At 47.8% G+C, this 20,042-nt stretch overlaps 1 protein-coding gene across 1 annotated transcript in view; it reads right to left on the bottom strand.

Moving 5' to 3' along the window:
* The window catches only part of LOC142566637 (nose resistant to fluoxetine protein 6-like), a 183,069-nt gene that overhangs the window by 29,047 nt on the left and 133,980 nt on the right, over window positions 1-20,042 (bottom strand). The window contains exons 4-6 of the mRNA XM_075677472.1: window positions 15,176-15,258; window positions 11,192-11,308; window positions 1,302-1,422 (exon numbers count right to left, since the gene is read on the bottom strand). Of these exons, the coding sequence (XP_075533587.1) occupies window positions 1,302-1,422; window positions 11,192-11,308; window positions 15,176-15,258 (321 nt within the window). The remainder of the gene's footprint in view (window positions 1-1,301; window positions 1,423-11,191; window positions 11,309-15,175; window positions 15,259-20,042) is intronic.

Raw genomic sequence — 20,042 nt, 5'->3', positions numbered from 1 at the left:
TGTACGTCAAGAATGGGCCCTTACCCAATGGCACGTGCATCCAGTGACCCACGTTATCTACTACCAGGCCAGACAGCAGCCTGCAGGAAATTGTCTTTTAGGGCGCATACGCTGTGGCCAAAGTTGTCTGCAGATATCCACGAATACATCCGGGGGTAGAACTGAGTAGAACTTGTTGCTGGGCGAGTTGGTTGGGATCTAAAAAATACATTGTTTCGCCAAAAAAGGAAAATAAAGACTTGGCAAGAAAGAGTACGAAAAGACAGATTGAGCGCTCAATCTGTCTTTTCGTACTCTTCCTTCCCAAGTCTGTATTTTCCTTTTTTGGCGCAACAATGTATTCTTTACATCCGGGGGTGCAACGACGATGAACGCCAAATCCCGGGCGAATAAGGCTTCGCTTCGCCTCGGCTGCCGTCTTTCTCGATATTGTGTTTTGTACGCATGCCTTTCCGTACCACAAATTACAACCTTTTTGCTCAGCTACGTGTCATTCTACATTTGAGATGTGTTTTTAGTTGGTCGCATTAAAGTAACATGTAATTATTTTTTGCGCTTCCGGGCATCGAAGCCTTCCTCTCGTATTTAAAGCACCGACAGCTACTCATAAAAGGGGGGGAGGAGGCAATGGTTTACGTAATTTCTCATTTAAAACCACGTTAATCTCCTCGCTCGCACAGTGTATTTTTGGATAATCAAAAACGAGCGTTCACGCGACACAGACACTTTTTTTCATGGTATCACTTTCTTTCGTGAATCACTTTAGCAACTGTCATTGAGTAAGAACATGCGTGCGACTTTCTGCTTAAGAACTTTCTTCTGCCGAAGATTCCATGTGTTACATACATGCCATGAAGTTTAGCAGAATGCGTTGTTGGGCAAGTTGATTCATTGTAATTGGAAACGTTGGTTGCGCGGACAGACAGGCGCCTGTCCTGTCTCCCTTCCTTGTGATTGTCTAAAAAGCGCAACCAACGTTTCCAAATAAATGCCATGGTTCTTATTCTATCCGGAACACGGTCGCATGACTTGGCAGGAAATGACTCCAGTAATTACTCGAGGGTACTATCCGCATACAATGCAGAGTGCAGCACGAACAAAAATATCCCCATTTTTACTTTGAGTGGTAAAATGACGAGACGGACAAGAATTGTCGCAGTACGATGCTTACTCACAGGATCGGAGAAGTATCCTCCATATTCATTACTTGTTAACCTCTAGTTCTAGTTACTGCGGCCCCTATGTTACCCTTCAGATTATCAGACTGGCCAGTGATTATCATACTTATTATAGGTACTTACCTTAGAGAGCTTCCTGTCCTCGTACTTGTGCACTGCATAAAACGTGATGCAGCCGCCGAAGTAGCAGGCAGCGTGGTAGAATGGAAGCATGTAAACGTCGGTCAGCATGTTGAGGTATGTTCTGAAAGTGGGCGCCAGAACAAAAAACCGCGTGCATTTGTGGAGCTTTATTTCGCGAGTTTAAATCTTTGCAAAAGATACATACGTCCATTACCACAATTGTAACGCGTCATCACAATTCGCTTCAGGGTTGCAAAAATGAGCTGACTTAAAGCGGAAGCAGAAGCGGAAACTTGGTCGGAATGGCTATCTCCTAGTCGAACCATTGCATTAGTCTTACGACTCTTATTATTATCGGCTGCTTTAATTAGGGACTGTCAACGAAAAAAAAAAAGCTACCTGCAGTCAAGTACGACTCAGTACTTCACCACTGCTTCATGGCCAGCTTTAAAATGTGTGCATTTGCTGACGCGTTTAGTGGGGATGTGCTTATATAGGCTGTGTATGCATTGCGCGCGTATAGTACACATACTGCGTATTCGACGCTGTATATATAATTTACAGCTGGTTGTATTATTGCGTCTTGATCTGTCACCCCCCCCCCCCACCCCGTTTTTTTATACTCCAATAAACAATCACATGCAGATACGTGCTCTTCCAGCCTACCCCTCCTCCTGCGTGCTCATTAAAACATCTTTCTCTCCCAAATCTGCCCATTTTGCCTGTGTCGAAACCATTTTATTCAGCGCCGGGAAGTACCAGCCTGTCTTTCTTTGGATATGAAAGAGAGAGAGAGAGAAAAAAAAAGGAAGGAAGGGCTAACCAGGTTGCACCTGTTTTGCTACCTAAACTGGGGGAACGGGAAACAGGAGATGAAAGGGAAAAAAAAGAGAAGTAAACGAAGACCAAGTTATGGCGCACGCGCATGCGTAACAGCGTTCACCGTGCAATCAGAGGCGGTCGCATAGTTTTTCTTTTTTTGTGCTCGTGGCCCGCAGCGGGAATACAATGACGGTAGAGGCCATGCCAGCATTCCTTCTTCTGTGAACGCTCTGTCGTCCAGTTGGCTTAAAGCTGCACTCAGTGTCTGTCTTTCATCGTCAAAAAAAAGGGACAGTATAATAGGATATTTTGTATGGTATCGCCGCCGCAATCACAAACGCTGCACGAGACACTGTCCACCATGCCGATATGCCATGGGAACAGTATGCGTTGGCAAAGACGACGCCCAGCCACAAGCGACACAGTAGCGTTGCGTCACATCAAGATATGCCAGACGTTAGTCGGAGCTGCAATGACGGGTCAAGAGGGTTCAATCGTGAGTCGACATATACCAGTTAATTCCAATGTTCTAAAGTGCTGCTATGAGCAAGTAGGCGAGGCTGCATCATCCTGCATCAGGCCCTGATAATGGCGCGGGTACGCGCTGGACTTGTTCGTGGATGGCACGCGTTGTATCGTCGGATGTTTCGTTACAGATGATGTCACAATGACCCGGCAGCCACTGAACTTTGATTATGCAACCGTTTTCAACAGCGCGTTGGTTAGATTCTCTAATCTCGGGTACCAGCTGTTCATGGGGACCGTGAAGTAGGCTTGACTGCAATGTTTGAAGGGCCGCCTTCGAATCACTTAAGATGGCCCACCGGTTCGGTGCCTGATGATGAAAGTAGTCAACAGTGACTCTGAGAGCCGCAAGTTCTGATCCCGTTGGGATCGTGTCATGGGAGAACCTGAATTTCATCCAAGGTCCATCTAAATAGGTTGTGAAGCTTGGAACGGAAAGCGTGCCAAGACCTAATGTCAGAAATATGTTATTGGTGCACGACTGCTGCGCGACTAGGTGACGGGGGCAAAAACACTGAAACTAGAAAACCTATGTGAAAAAAGTTCCAGCACTTTAAATCAGAATACTGTCATACGAGTAACTATTCCGTTTCAAAAATTTTTGCTGTATTAAAACAAGAAATGTTAATTTATTTCTATTTGACAATTTATTAGTTCGTTCTTGCTCACCCCTACCTACAAGTGATGCTGGCACAAGACTTGGCAAGATTGCACAAGTCAGCTGAGGCTCTATGGCTCTATTCTCGACAGGCATGGCGGCTGCACGGCCGCCATTATCCGCCATGTTTACTCTCTGATTGGCTGTTGAGAGGTCACGTGCTTTGAAATTTGACAAGACAATTTGACATGACAAAACGTGACGTGGCGCAGCAAATTTTATCGACTAATAAATTTTTTTGTTCTTGTCAGCTATATTGCGACTTTAGCGCTTCAAAAAGAAAGTGAGTGGTAGAGTACAGAAGCCAGTGCAATGCATCTGCGATATCGCGAATATGTGGTGGCGATCCAAGATAGGCGCCGTGTCAGCTTTCTGACTGGCGGAAGGAATGTGCCGTGGGGAGCGTCACAAGAAGGGCCGTTTTGTAAACGTTAATTTGACGTTGCATGACGTTACGCTGGGCCTCCATTGCAGATATTTTTCGCCAGAATTTGTGGGCGGAATCCTATAACGGTTCGGAAAACGAACCGTTCGCTTCGCCACTTACGTCACTAAATGTGCCACTCCCAAGCCGATGGTGGAAGAAGGGGAGGACGCGACCGATAGATGAGAGGGTGCCACCTCTGAAGTGTGCGTCATTATATGACGAGCTAATCGAGGAACTCGAGGAAAGTTACATTTAAAACTTATTTATTAAGCAGAAGCTTGTTAAATAAGTTTTAAATGTAACTTCAATATTATACGGCAAGTTCTAAAGTATAACCGTGTGGTGTCAGGCGTTTACGCGATGCAGACGTAATTTACTAATGTCAATCTTCTTCATTCTCAGCCGACAGGCGCTATCGCAAGCGTAAATGAGTTGGCAGAGCGCAGGGCGATGTCGTCTGCTACCAGGAGTTCGCACGATGCACGCAACAGGAACGCACTACCAGCACCTCTTAAGTGCCGAGCGCGACAAAACCATGAACTGGTTCTTAGGGCCACCTTTACTAGCCGTCTATGTCAATTTCCCTTCATTTTTCGCCCTTCGTCATCGGCTCGGACATGACTCGCTCGCCGTCGGGCTGCCGCTATCCCTGCGATCTGCCCCACGGCGCGTCGCGTGATAGAAGCAATGGAACTTGAAATCGAATATTACGATATACGGGCCCTGCATTGCCTGCGCGAAGCAAAATCGAAGAGCGTGGTGCTGACGGTACGCGCTGTGCCGTGAAATTGAGGAACGAAGTGCGGCACTCCCGGAACTACAGAAAAAAGGGCAGCCGAATAAGACATCTCCACAATATGTTCCCGTCCTGGCGGTATATTTTTATCAGCCGAACGAAGGAAGCGCTGGACCAGCCTGGGTTGAACCCTTCTGATTGCTGAACGGCGTTCTGCGAGCTATTCCCCTTGGCATTGGCTTTGAAGCGGAGGTACGGGAAAGCTGACCCAGCCCTTCTACCAGCGAACACAGTAATTGCGAGAGCAACTTCATGTCCAGGGGCGCTATTATGGACACTCCGCCATTTTCTTCGATGCGTGACGTAGACGCGACGCGAATAAAATGGCGCTTTCGTAACGTGACGCCAACTTGACGTTTTGCCTAAGAAACTGAAATGAAGGCGCTGAACGTAAGGTTCTCGCTAAAGCAAAACAGTTGTCCTCCGCAGTAAAAATAAAGCAGCTAGCTCAAAGCGCATGATTATTCCGTCGAAAACGCTTTTCGCTTCCATCGTCTGCTGCGTACAACCCGTCGTCTGCTTTATTAGCTAGGATGCGTGTACCCGGAAAACGGAATGAGTCATCGTATGTTAGTGTAAATGTCCTTGTTTTCTACCCTGAGACAACATACGCGACCTACGAGTGGTGATGAGCGCACGTTCTAAGCCACGTTATTGCTATCTCGCGAAACGCAAGTGACTCAGCCCGACTCGGCTGGCTGAGAAAGGCCGAATATCACCGATAGCGTTGCGCGCGCCAGAGATGTCCGCTAGCGCAACGCAACCGCCGGCGCTGCCATCTCTTGTTTACTTCGCTGGTTACTCGCACGGCTGGAGGAAACTTCAAGGCGCCGCCTTACGTACATTTCTTTTTATAAATAAAAAAGACGCCGCTTTCATAACTTTTGATTCTGCGAAAAGGCATTAATCTTGATTACAATACAAAAGCAGCAGTGAAAAGTGGACAACGTTGCACAAAGCTTGCTATGTTCAACCAATATTATTTCGTATAAATGCGTTCACTTGAAAAATGATGGCCCAAAACACGAATGCCAACACCATCCGAGAGCGATGCAAATACTATGAGCAAGCGTTATGAACGAAAGATTTTATAGGCGCCAAACAACAGGGAAAATGTGGGGTTAGCATTCGTCTCGGCGGCAATTCGTCTCGGCGGCAAGAATAATTCCCGTGGCTCGTCGCACCACAAATTATGGCGGAAAATCTCAGCAATGGCGGCCCAGTGCAACGTCACGCAACGTCGAATTGACGTTTACGAAACGGCGCTTCCTGTGACGCTCCCCACGGCATATTCCTTCATCCAATCAGCAAGCTGGCATGGCGCATATCTTGGATCGCCACCACATATTCGCGAAATCGCAGATGCATTACACTGGCTTCTGTACGCTACCGCTCACTTTCTTTTTGAAGCGCTAACATCGCAATATAGCTGCCAAGGACCAGAAAATGTATTAGCCGATAAAATTTGCAGCTGCACGTAACGTTTCGTCATCTTGATGAGAACGCAAAATTGCATTTTGCAAAAGTTCCGTTTCCCAGCACGAATTTCAAGGCACGTGAGCGCTCCACAGCCAATCAGAGAGTCAACATGGCGGATAATGGCGGCCGTGCAACCGCCATACGTGTCGAGAATAACGCCCTAGGGCCCCAGCTATTGCATAGAGTTTCATACAATAATTACTAGAGGGAACTCAGGCGCTGCGATCGTTGAGCCAATGATGGGAAGTACATGGATTTGTCTCATCTCCGTACGTTTATATTCAGGCGTTTTTGTGACTTTGTTTATTTACGCTTTATCTGTCTTCATTGTCCTAAATTTCAAAGCGATCTATACTTTTCTAAGTGCAGAATACTCTGCGAACAAGCGCAATCGCTGCTAATTGCAGCTGCTCAACCTGTCGAGGTGGCCAAATTGAAACGCGCAAAGCCTCTCAGGGCACTGGCATGCCTGCGATAAATTTGTAAGGGCGTTTTACGTCGCCTGTCGATGTATGCGTCCGTGGCGTAATGGCTGCAATATCGGGGGTCTGTGCTAGAAGTACTGTGTTGTAATCCTGCCGTCGGACAATTTTCATAATGTTTATTTGATTACTTATTACGCAGTACATTGTCGAAAAGGACGAGTTTACAAAGTCACCAATCCGTTTGAAGCCAGAAGAAAATGAAGTTTAGGCAAATCCATGTACTTCCCAGGCTGGCTCAACCGCTCCCGCTGAAGCTCCCGTAGACACTGGCACCAGAGTTCCCTCTAGTAATTATTGTATGAAACTGTATGAGCTATTATGTCGTGTGGAATGGCGTCGTTCACTTGAACGCGGTGGCTTCGTTCCAGTTGTTTTATTTTCGTTCGTGTTTGTTCAAAGTGTGGCGTGCGCTTCACTTCAAATTTTGCGTGACCTAGCGCACGGCATTCATTGGCGAAAGGAGTGAGTGCGGGCTTTCTTTTTCTCGTGGAAGCTCACGCTGCGGCATCCGATGCGATGTTTGTCATCGTGACGATAAATACGGAACGCTCCGCGAATAAACATCATGCTATGTTCATTCGCTGTCAGTAACACAGGCTCTGAGCCTCCTACGGGCAGCAAAATTAGTAAGTCGAATGTTTCCTAAATGATAATGTGGTGCAGTGTTGTCTGACAACTGTTATAAATGGTGTCGCACGGAATTGCGAATGATTCTGTGAAAAGGATTAGCATATGTTGCTGTACATTACGACTGTGTGCTCGGCATAGTACTTTTCATTCAATGAAACATATGTTTTCTTTGGTCAATTATATTGGTTGCATTATTCTAGACGAATAAAAGTGAAGTTGCTTTTGAAACCTCAGTGGCGCTGTCATTTATTTCTATCCTATTCACTCACCTTCCTAACGCACCTGCTGGAGCTATTGCCGTCAGTAATAGCCTAATTATGTTCACATTAAGACATACGCGACTCCTATAGTTTAATGGCACGCTGGTGCCTCAGGTGAGGCGAAAGACAAGCTCGCCTTAGCCTCAAAAGAAAGATAACTGCTGGCGTAGCGGTCGAAATGCGGGACGCTAAATTCAAACATTCGCGCCAAGCAGCACAAGATCTTGACGTCACCGCCATTTACGGTTGCTGCGTCAATATTTGTTTGTTTTTTTAGTTTTTTGCTTGCTGTTAGTTGTCCCTGGTCTTCCTGTAGGAATAGAGACCATTGTACGCGTGATGAGAGGCGCATATGAATGCCGAGTTCTTCGATGGCTGTGTATGCAGGCACCGGATGGCCTTGAGCAACGGCGGTCGTCGCGACTGTAGACGCATATCGGGGAAAGCCAAAACAAATCCGGCGTGCGAGGGTGCAATACAAGGACTTTCACTCCTTGTGCCGCTTTCCGAAGTCTTGCATGCAGATGGAGACGTGATGCCCAAATGCAGGTATTGTTGGCATGAACTGAAATGGTGGGCTTTTTTCTCATAGGTATATAGTTCTGAAAATATTTTCCATTCATTTCCAAGGTGCGAAACTGATCGACCATTCTGCGCTCCGAGAATTCCACGTGGCATTTAAGCTTTTGTGCTACTGCCACTACATTTCGTCCATCTCATTAATAGAACAGAGTCGACTTCAAACAAAAATGGACGTTTCAGAATCTGTACAGATCCTTCCTTAATAATGGGTTGGTCATCAAAATATTCGTTTAAAATATACGTGAAGTAGGACGAGAATATGAGAAAGTTGGTGTCCTTTCATAATTGACAAAAACAACGCTAACAAACATGAGGACTAAGAAAATATGTTCCCACACGAGCGCTAACTTTTAACTATAGGTTTATTCATGAAAAGAAAGATAAGCTCTAAAAACTTAAAGGGACGCTAAAGGTTACCAGAAAGTCAAGTTGAAGTGATAAAGCAATGCTCTAGAACGTCTAAGGCGTCAATATTATCGCGAACAGAGCTTTAGTAACCGAGAAATTGAGGTAAATGCATGCCACGATTTGAGACCCCCCAGCGACATTCCGGTACTAGCCCGATGACGAAAGCACTCCTCATCACAATTTATGTCACTAGTACTCAACTACTCGTATTAAAATGATCAGTTCATTAGATTATAAGACGGAAGAAAATGCTACTTGCCTACTTCTATTTGATTCCAAGAAAAATTAAGATTTTGACGTTACCCTTGAGTAGTACGGGTGATCGAAAGGTTTCGTTTTCGCTCGACTCTGCGCGCTCGACTCTGCGCGCTCGACGTTGCGCCGCGCACGCTTTGGAGTTTCAGTTGTTTCTCTATCGCGTCGTGCTGAGGTGGTCCTGCTGGCTCGCGAAACTTGCATTAGGAACAAGCAGCGAGAATGCGACGTCCATGTGATGTCGTGGGATGCGCGAACGGTCCGCGGAACTTGGCCAAGGGCAGTTGCAGCGGCGCATTTAACGTTACTTATCACTGTGTGCCAACAAGTGAACCTCTCCGTTCGAAATGGTTGATTGCCGTACCTCTGCCACAGCGCGTTGGCAAAGAGCCGAAAAATCACATAGTGTGCTCGCTGCACTTTTGTCCAGAGGATTACGAGTTCAACGCCGACTTACTGAAGTCGCGTGGAGTGCCTTTCAAAGCAGGCCGCCGGCGTAGTAGTACGCAACGACGCTGGCAGCGCGAGTCCTCCGCAGCAGGTCACGTTCATCAGTGCTTAAATCGCTAAACTCGAGCCAAGCATCGCGAGCCAATGTGTCGTTGTCAGGGTCGTCCATTGCAACGAGCGTCGAAGTTGGCGTCATAAAGGACAAGCTTATCGGCGCGCGCTTTCCCTTCCGCCAGCCACCATTGTTCCGCTTTCGCGCTGCTGTCGGCTCTGTCTTGGCTGTGTTTCTGGCCGCGCGTTTGCGTTTTGCGCAGAAAAGCCGGAGCGCCGTCTGCGGGAGCCGTTTTACTCACCGACGGCGCAACGCCACTATGAGACCACGACGTCAATACTCCTCGATAGGAGGGAGGGTGATTTGAACTGCGCTAGAGGTACGCGGACGCTTAAGAACGCATTTTCTCTTAAAATAAGTTTCTTCTTCGCACGAAACAAGCGTTTCGAGGTTTATGGGATGGTATTCCAACAGTCCACGTTGACTTAATATTAACCTTTAGTGTCCCTTTAACAAAGGTTTTTAAAAAATGTGCATCCACTGCAGTACCAGCCGTCCCAGAATAGCAAACTCCTTCATGAAGGAGTTTGACTGACATAAGTGAAGCATAAAATATAATATAAAAGTATTATTAAAAGAACACAGCAGCATGTACAGTCATGTGACGCTTGTAAGAGAGCAAAATTTAAGCTTAATTACTCGACAGATGGCCTTACCCTAGCACTTGAAGACACACTTTGATTTTGCACAGGTTCATAGGGATGAGTTCCCCAAAAAGCCCGAAGGCTTAATGTTTTGTGTCGATCAGTGCACCAGGACGGTGGCTGCGACACCAGGAGTAGACTCAAACGTCATTTCTCCCACGAGCCCAAAGATGCTTCAAAATATGAAGATACCGGTATCTCACAATCGGTAGCATTTATAGGAGCCGTCGACTGGCACGGGTGGGGGGAACAGCACGGAATAGTACTGATGTTCACTGTACCATACCATCCAGCCGCTAATGACTTGACTCACTGAGCTCTTCGTTAACTGAAGGAGTTGATTGGTATGCGAGCACTTCCTAAGGAATGCAAGTGCTGCCTTAGAGCAGCAGCGTCTTATCATATAGTCGATCCTACACAAGAGGTTTAGGGTGCACCCCTGCGAGTTGGTCGCTACTAGCAAGCCAACGTATGTTCAAGCTGACATGTCATTAGAAGTTTACAGGATGGTGCAAGTTACGGACGCCAAAGGAAACGAGGAAAGCCGAGCGACTGCTGCTCAAGCTTCAAGCAAACCTTGAAGCTTGCTCAGGTTTTGCTTTGCAGGTTGAAGCAAAGCAAAACCCACCTAAACTCTTAGTGCGGGACTGGGTGCTGGTCGGGACAGGAGCGTCTGGGTCGAGCTCGATACGCAAAAGAACACCGACAAAAGGGACTAGCCAAGATAAGTAGTTAAAAACTGCTCAGTATATTGCTCAGACATCGCTGTGGAGTCGGCCTGATTGCCAGCAGTTGCATGTCGCTTTCCAGGAGTCATAAGAGCAAAGTTGAGGGGGGACGGAGAAGCGAAGAGATGTAAAGAAGGAAAAGATGGAAATAAAAGAGGGACGCATTGCAGACAATAAAGGAGGCGACTAATGGTGACGTGTATCAATATCATGAGGGGCGTTATTCCATATAGTTAACGTGGCATACGCACGCTTGCTCACCAGAAGGACGTGACCGGAGCATCGGGTTTACGCAGGCTTACGAAAAAATGAGAACGAGAGAGCAAGGCAACAGACGCGTGCAGTTTTATGAGACTGATGTTTAGTTAGCTGTCCTGCACGTGGGTAGGGAGGGAGGAAAAGAGAGAGTTAAAGTAATCAGAACCCGGAAACTTGATGCAATAAAAAGGCTTACTGTGGTCTTATCTTTCATGGCGAAAAGAAAGATCAGGTTATGAAACCCCGTAAATATATTAAGCGAGTGAGTACATTTCTACTATATTGTCCTGTAGCACTTCTAGGACGCAATGTTACAGCTTCTCGTGAAAAACATGTGCTGTTACTGGAAAAGGACGGAAGAGAACACTTACGTCATCGTTTCAGTCAAATGAACAACGACTGGCGTGTACTCGGTGCCGTACACCTGCCAAGCCGTGTAGGAGCAGCTTGCAATGGACATTACTGCCAGGGAAGCTACGATGGCTCGTCTCCAGGTATGCAGGATGTGCAAATACGGGCGATGAAAAACAAAGAAAACAGCATCGTGAGTTTTCAAGGCGACTACATACCACACCGCCAAAAAAATCTCTGGTGGCCAAATCAGGAAAGTCGTAGCTTTTGGCTTCTCCTTTGAAATTACTCGCGCGATGCATGCTTTATTTTGAGAAAAAAGAAAAGAACTGCCGCAGCAGAAGAGACAGGAACATACGCAGCAGACATGGCCTTGTCACTTGTACTTCATCTTACACGTAAAGCTTGTTGTCCATGCGTCCTTTGACATACAGACAAATTCTTAGCATGCCTATCGCTGCGTGGTTTCTAGTGAAACAACGCGTAGTAGTTATGCAAATTGGTTGTGCAGCGAAATTTGCTCATTCACGTCCCGCAGTCTCGTCGCTTACGTTTATGTGATGCAGCCGCTTCTCTCTCTCTCTTAATCTTCCGCAGCAAACGATTTCAATCCTTTAGGTGCGCCATTTCTTTTTATTTTATATTATGGGGTTTAACGTCCCGAAAATGCACAGTAAGTTCTGAGCGACGCCATATTGGAGGACCGGATTGCTTTGGACCCCTTAGGATTCCTTAGTGTGCACCAAAGCACGAGCGTTTTTGCATATTGGATCTGCGGACTAGTGCTAAGCTTCAGAACGCCGTTGCCATTGAGCCACCGCGGCGGGTTGTGCGCCGATTTAACGCGTCATGAAAAATAAAAATTTCCGCCAACAAATGCAGTACATCAGGCATAGAAACATGATCAGCTATAGAAGCAATTGCGAAAAGATTGCAGTTGTTCTGGCGGGGTGGCGCCGAAATACTAGATGAGAGATTGCCTTTGTACAGCAACGTTACGAGAGTTCTGCGGTGGCAGCTCGATAAGCAGTTCTTGCGCCGCCATGATATTTTTCAGTGACGCTTAATTAGTAATCAGCTGTAACTGCCCTAGCTTCTCTGGAGATCTGCACATAATTTGAGAAATTTTGCAGCTGGTTATGTTTCAATTGAACAACATTTCTCTATTGGTGTGTCTTAAGTTTCTTACAGTGTAGATTGCATATTAGTTGTGCCCCTTCGCAGCATCAAACGTGTACGTCCATTACCGTCTTTTTTCGTGACATGTTGGTGCTTTTTACGTGATCATTTTATGCTATAAGGAGCGCCCACCACTACACAGACGCCAATTACACTGATTGATTTAATTGGAAAGTTCCCTCTACTATATATTTGGAGATTGCAAACAAACAAGACCGGTGCGTCGATCGTGTGGTGGTGATCATGCCCCGCGGGAACAGTTGAAAGTGCAATCGAAACCCCGGGGGTCTTATTCTCAGAGCAGCAGGGGTTCTCGATAGCATAAATTACCCGATATGGGAAAGGTGAAGACGTGGTGAAGCTAGGAAATAACTACAAGTAACGCGAACAGCTTAAATATTCCTGTGAAACTAAATAATATGACGCCAAATCCTCGCCGGTATTACCCAGCAGTGTAAAAAAGGCAGCAAAAAAAAAACAAAAGAAACAAAGCCTAGGCATGGCTTTTGACGTGAACGTCACGTGGACACTCATCTCTAATATGCTAGAACGCAAAGAAGGTATGTCACTTGCGCACGCTGGTCAAAGCGATTGGACAGGGCTTCTGCTGACCTGCTGCGTAAAATGTATATTCTCCTTTTCGCACCACAACCACACACTATTTCATTTGCTTGTATCTGGCTATTACTAGACACTTCTGGAAAATCACGTTGGAACGTTCCGCGGGCGATGCGTTGCATATTCCAGCATGTACTAAAATATTCCGACGGCTCTTGGTGTGAGGACCATTGAAGAAATACTTAAGTATGCGCGCCGTCTCACCGAAAACCGAACTCAAATACTGCATAAGTAGTTAGCACAAACACACTCTGCCGAGTGCTAACGGTACCTTCATCACGGTGCCTTCATTCTTTTGTCTGCAGGGATCGTTTTAGAAATAGCTAACGCATCTCTTAGCTGCGCGGATTCGCAATTATTTGCATGTGCAACGTTAGCATGTGTCGTTGCTTTCGTCTGACGCCACCAGCAGGCGGTCACGTGTGCTGCGCAAAGGAGATTTTAGCCGGCATGGGCTGCCGGCTTTAAGCGACTAAGCGCTGATGTGGTTGTCGTCCGCAAGTTTGGCGATTCCGTACGTTACAACTGGCACGTTATATTACGCAACCACATAACGAAACCATTGACTAGCACGCGGTCTTTTATCAACAAGTTTGCGTGCTTTAGACACTGAGGTGTCCATTATGTACAAACGTACAGTTATTTTGCCGCTGTTTATATGTTGCGTTAGGCAGAACAGAGATGCGGCCTCTGGCACCATGCATTATGGGCAAGAACACCATACTGGTGGTGTTGGCCTTCTCCGCAGCGAAAACAATTTGCTCGCTGCCATGTACGATCTCGGTCGCGCAGTGAGTAATTATTTTGTGCATGCGAAGGTCGCCCGTGACAATCCCTGGCGCGAAGCGCGAGCTGGCCTTACGTTATTAATGATGCCGTTAAATGCTGCGCGCATGCTCGAAATGGTGGAAAACAAGACTGACGCGGTTAAATTTGTGTGGACTATTATCCCACTGATTTGTCTTAACGGTGCGTATTAAATGACTCTGGCGCTAGCTAGCAAAGATACTCACGCGCCACAAGACGTCATGAGTGAGGAGGCAAGCTCTCTGATTCTACAATGCTCTTCTGAGAGTTGACGCGCAATTGCGTTCCGCTGCAGCGACGAGGGAGCTTTCATGAAAATGACAGTTCATTGTTCATAGCGACGCTAGATTCGGGTGACTGTTATGATTATTTATTATTTTTTTAAATGGTCATTTGGCTGCCCTCCGCTTGTTCTGCCCACGAGGATAAAATGATCGCGCGAACTACGCGAGCTGATGTGTGTGTAGTGCATGTGCTTACAGGATGAGGACAACGCGCGCATGCATTAGCCGCCTTGGAAGTTGTATGCGCAGAAGCTGGACGGAGCGAATGACTGCGGACGCTAAAGGCACCAAAGTAGATAAAGGCGTGCGTAACTTTGCGGCGTCGAGTTAAAACACGTGCGGCAAAATTTACATCGTCTTAAAAATGATTTTAAACAGAGTAAATATGTTGTCAAGCTCCGTGTGTGAATCTTACATAACGAAAACCAAACTGTGGCATTGCTTTGAGGCGCCACAGTCTTCTGTGTACCGCGCACTGACGAGCAGAACGGCGCTTACGCGGGTGCACAGGTGAGGCAATTTTCTTTTCTTGAAATGACTGACAGCGGTCGCTCTCGCGATTTAGGTGCCCACATCACCTATCAGTTTGACCATTGTCGCCCTTGTGCTGTTTGCTTACGTTTTGCTGATATTTATAAACAACGGAACTGCTGTTAATCGCGCATTTGTACTCGCTCGTTACCCGTTTTAGGCTGATATACTTGTACACGCGTGGCTTTTCGATGCTCGTCTCTCTGCCTTTAACGCAATTCCACGAAATAAGGGAAAAGTAAACAAATACCTGCAGGTTAGTCTGTTTCATGAAATATAGAGTTCGTTCTTAGAGCAATGCTGGAATACGCTGAAGCAGCTCTGATGTCGTGGGCAGCATTTCGAAAGAAGCGATGGAGCCCGACTTCACATAAAGAGAAAACGACTTTGCTTGGCTGGAGTGACATCCAGCATGTTTCGGCGAATATACGTCGTTGACGTGCGTGAATTTCTCTCACCTGCTACCACTGTGTGATCGCATTATTAAACCATTACGTGGAGAGCATATTACGTTCGCAACTTATGGCAACTCTTGTACGTACACTTATCCGGATATAGTAAATTAGCATGGTGTAAATGTGTTACCGGGATGCCACTTGGTGGACAATGAGAGCTGCAAGAAACATCTGGTAGTCTGCCGAGATGTACCACGTGTGCGCGCTGGGCCCCTGCAAGTGTAAGGCGGAAGGGACACGTGATGAAAAGTGAACAGTGTGCTATATAAGCGAAAGTTATTCGACTTTGCGAGTAGACAGACGATAGGAAAGTAAGCAGACAGAATGTCTAGTAAATCTTTTGAAGGCCCTCCATGTACACGAAAATGTGTCCTCGGACATTGTGACAGGGCTTCAATATAGAGTGCTATAGCTCCGAAGCTAAGGATAGCGAAGCGAACTTTTTACCTTCTCCCCTCTCGCACTGACGCTTCGGGACAGCTGATCATAAACAAGCGCGCGACAGACCAAAGATGCGGTAATTCTTGTAGTGGCTTTAAAGATTTTGGCAAGGACTGTAGACGTTTCTGACACATGAACGCTGTGCGGGCATACAGGAGAGATCGTGATGCAGCGACGCTCGAGTCACTTGGTGGTCAGCACCAAGTACGACATAGGTACATCCTTTTTATGCTTTATTCTGAAACAAATGAAAAGGCAATGAGTTTAGTTTTGTCAGTGTCCTGATTTTATAAACCTGTGAACTAGGAATTAGGGACGTCAGTGCCGAAGAAAAGGTGACAGTCACTTTAGCATGCGCTAAAGAGGATGAAGCCTGCGCGCTCGCGAGAAATTCGTTAAATTATTTGACATTCCCATTGACTTCCTATTGTTTTCTCCTACCAAAGGTCGTGGGTACGCGTGCCTTAATTAGCTCTACTTTAGTTACTGTGCCTTAATTAACTTCGCCGTAATTAACTCCAAAGGTCGTGGGTTCGGCCATCAATGGTGGCACCATCAATTTTGGTGCCATCAAATTTTGTTGCCATCAAAAGTCATGGTTTCGAGTGACTATTAATTGACTTCGCCTTAATTAACTTCCACCAGAGGTAGCGGGCTCGAGTCCCACCATCACTTTTGGTGCCATAACGCTGGGCGGCCAACCTTTCGATAACGCCGGACAAGGCATTTTCTGACCCATGAGCCACATAAGACTTCCGCCTTATATATATATATATATATATATATATATTCGAATATGAATACAGCACAGGAGAGCAGCAAGCAGCGTGTCTCAACCAGAACAGCTCAGGCAATCTCGAGCTCGCGTCTCCCAGGCGACTGGCGATGTGGCTACGGCGCCGGGCATTCCTCTTCACTACAATCGCCCCCCACAGGAAGAGGAGCCATCCTGGCGACTCATTGTGAACATAGAATCATAGGGTCGTAATACGAATCCAGGCGTTGTACGTGGACGGTTTCACGACCACGACAGCGTTGGTCCGTAGGTGGCGTGACAGGCTCGACAATATAGTTCACAAGCGATGTCTGCGCTACAACACGGTAGGGTCCTTGATATTTGGAGACAAGCTTGGATGAGAGTCCAGCAAGAACGGCAGGAACCCAAAGCCACACAAGCGAGTCCGGAAGAAAGCGAGAATGCGGGTGATCATCGTCAAGTCTAGATTTTTGTTTCCATTGGTCGACGGCTGTAAAGGAACGGGCGAGCTAACCGCTTTCGTCTGCGCGGCGGGCAGCTTCAGAGAGGGGCGTACATTCGGATGAGTCGGGTCTGTACGGATGAATGGTGTCGAGGGTAGTCGAAGGTTCGCGGCCATACAAGAGGAAGAATGGGGAGCAGTTTGTGGTCGCCTGTGGTGCAGTGTTGTAGGCGAACGTGATGAACGGCAAAATGAGGTTCCAATCAGTGTGATCAGAGGCGACGCATTTGGAGAGCAGGTCGCCAAGGATGCCATTAAATCTTTCCGTCAGACCATTAGTTTGAGGATGGTAGGCGGCTGTGGTGCGATGAACGATGCGACATTCAGCAAGGAGCGCGTTTACGACTTCGGAGAGGAAGACCCGTCCTCTATCACTTAAAAGTTCGTGAGGGGCACCGTGACGGGGAATAAAGTTTTTCAGGAGGAAGGATGCTATATCGCGAGCGGTGGCAGCAGGCAGAGCTGCTGTTTGTGCTTATCGCGTCAAATGGTCGATGGCGATGACTATCCAGCGGTTCCCGGCAGCCGTGCTCGGAAGAGCTCCATACAGGTCAATGCCAATGCGATCTAAGGGCCTGGCAGGACACGGGATTGGTTGGAGTGGACCAGAGACATGCTGAGCAGGAACCTTGCGCCGTTGGTGGCTGCAAGGCAGCAGAAAGTGCAACCACACCATCGGCCTCCTCAAGAAGTCGACCGAGAACGTGAGCAGAATGATAAGCAGGGTCTCCCAGAAGAGGCACGGCATGAGAGAAGAAGACACTCTCAAGCTCGTCAACAGCCTGATCGTCAGCAGAGTCATGTACTCGCTACCCTACCAAGTGAGGACTAAAACGACCAACGAAGAGATTGAAGTCGTCCTGAGGAAAGCCTACAAGACGGCGCTGCACCTGCCGAGACACACCTCCAACGAAAAGCTGATGCAACTAGGGGTGAGCAACACCTTCGTCGAAATGGCGGAAGCACAGCGGAAAGCGCAAATGAGAAGACTAACGGGCACCTACACGGGGCGAAACCTGATCGGTAGGCTGGGCTTCGAAATAGGAGACGTCGACCGGTACGAGGACGTACCGGCGGGAATTAGGAAAACCTTTAATGTAAAGCCTATACCGAAGAACATGGATCCCAGGCTCCACGAAGGCAGAAGGAAAGCTAGGGCCGAATACATAGAAAAGACAGTGGCTAGAGAAGAGAACACTCTCTTCACGGACGCGAGCATAAGTTTAATAGGAAGCGAGGCAAAGGCCATCGCGGTAGTAATGAACAAGGAGGAAAAGCTTGTCTCGTGCGTCTCGGCCGAGATACGGAGCGTAGCTGAAGCCGAGGAAATCGCCGTGGCGCTGGCGGCGATGCAAGGATATAGGGAGAATACATCGCTAAATATTCTCACAGACTCGAAAGAGACTTGTCGCAACTACATGAGGGGCAGAATATGCAAAACTGCCCTTAGGATCCTCAGAGGGGGTAACCCCTCGGAGGAGGCGAAAATCAAACACAATCTGATCTGGATACCTGGACACGAGGGCATAAGGGGTAACGAGGCGGCGGACGGTCTAGCTCGAGCTAATAGATTCCGGGCTGGGCAGCAGCAGGAGTACCGCGCTAGTTACGCCGGGATCCTCAGTGAGAGTTATTCGGAATTACTGCAACACTACAGGGGGACTAGATTCAAGTACCCACCGCCCCATAAAGCGCTGACGAAGGAGGAAGCAACGGGCTGGCGTAGGCTCCAGACAAACACCTTCCCCAACCTTTTCATATTCAACAAGATGTTCCCAACGCAGTATAGGGACACCTGCCCCTGGTGCGGGGCTACACCCACACCGTCATAAGAAGATGTGGTTATTTTTTCGCCCGATTTTCCCACCCATCTCTCTAGGCTGGAGGAAGTGTTGCAGTGCCTAACTGCCGCCGGCCTTCAGCTCAACCTGAAGAAATGCCACTTTGGCGCCAGTCAGCTCACCATACTTGGACATGTAGTATCTAAACACGGTATTTTTCCTGACGCCGCCAAGCTCCGTGCAATGGCTGATTTTCCCAAACCTTCCGCTGTAAGAGAACTTCGCAACTTCCTTGGCCTGTGTTCTTACTTTCGCCGCTTCATTCGGAATTTTGCGTCCATCACCGCTCCCTTGAATCAGCTTCTACGGAGCGACTTGAATGACTACGCCTGGTCGTCCGCTTGTGACGATGCTTTCCAAGAGTCGCGTCGTCTACTGATCTCACCGCCTATAGTGCGTCACTTTGACCCGACAGCTCCGACCGAAGTACACACTGACGCCAGCGGTGTTGGACTCGGCGCTGTGCTCGCACATCGCAGATCTGGATTCGACGAGTACGTCGTTGCATACGCAAGCCGCACCCTCACCAAAGGCGAGAATAATTATTCCGTTACGGAGAAGGAATGTTTGGCCATAATCTGGGCACTTGGTAAATTTCCACCGTACCTCTATGGCCGCCCCTTCGACGTGATTACAGACCACCATGTACTTTGTTGGCTGTCCACGTTAAAGGACCCCTCAGGTCGATTAGCTCGCTGGGCTTTGGTGTTGCAAGATTTCAACGTGCTCGTTGTCTACAGGTCTGGCCGCTGCCACACCGATGCCGACGCGCTCTCCCGTTCGCCCGTGTCAACCGAAAGCGATGCCTGCCTCTCTGCCGTTGACCAAGTACTTTCGTTTCCAGCAGGCTGCGACATCGCTTCGGAGCAACGCAAGGATGCCTGGATTAGTACTCTTATCCGCTTCCTTTCAGACGCGTCGACTGTTCCTTCACCTTCTCGAGCTTTGCGCCGTCAAGCATCTCACTTCGAAATTCGGGATGGAGTTCTTTATCGCGGAATTACGTCTCTGACGTCCGCAAGTGGTTGCTGGTCATACCTCGACATCTTCGTGGTGAAATATGTTCTGCTTTTTACACTGACCCGCAGTGTGCACATGCGGGTGTCTTCAAGACGTACACCCGGCTTCGCTCCAGGTTTTATTGGCGTGGCATTGGCGTGCAAGTACATTCAGTCGTGCCCTCAGTGCCAACGGCGCAAGAGAGAGAGAGAAAAAAACATTTATTGAATCATAAAACGGAATTCTCGCGGATCGAGGTGTTCTCTTCTTCGCGCTGTCTTCTCGTCGAAGGGAAGCCTCTTCAGCACGGGTGGTCCCTCAGTCCAGGGCTCCACTGAGTTTGGCCGCGTCCCTAGCGTGCTCCACCATCCTTCTTTGGACGGCGAGTTCGCAGCTGACGAGCCGGCTCTCCCAATGCTCCGCACTCGGGGGTTTATGATCGCGGAATGCGTCGTTT

The sequence above is a fragment of the Dermacentor variabilis genome, unplaced genomic scaffold, assembly GCF_050947875.1.
Source record: "Dermacentor variabilis isolate Ectoservices unplaced genomic scaffold, ASM5094787v1 scaffold_13, whole genome shotgun sequence".
Taxonomy (NCBI): Eukaryota; Metazoa; Arthropoda; class Arachnida; order Ixodida; family Ixodidae; genus Dermacentor; species Dermacentor variabilis.
This window is presented reverse-complemented; position numbering and strand designations above follow the sequence as displayed.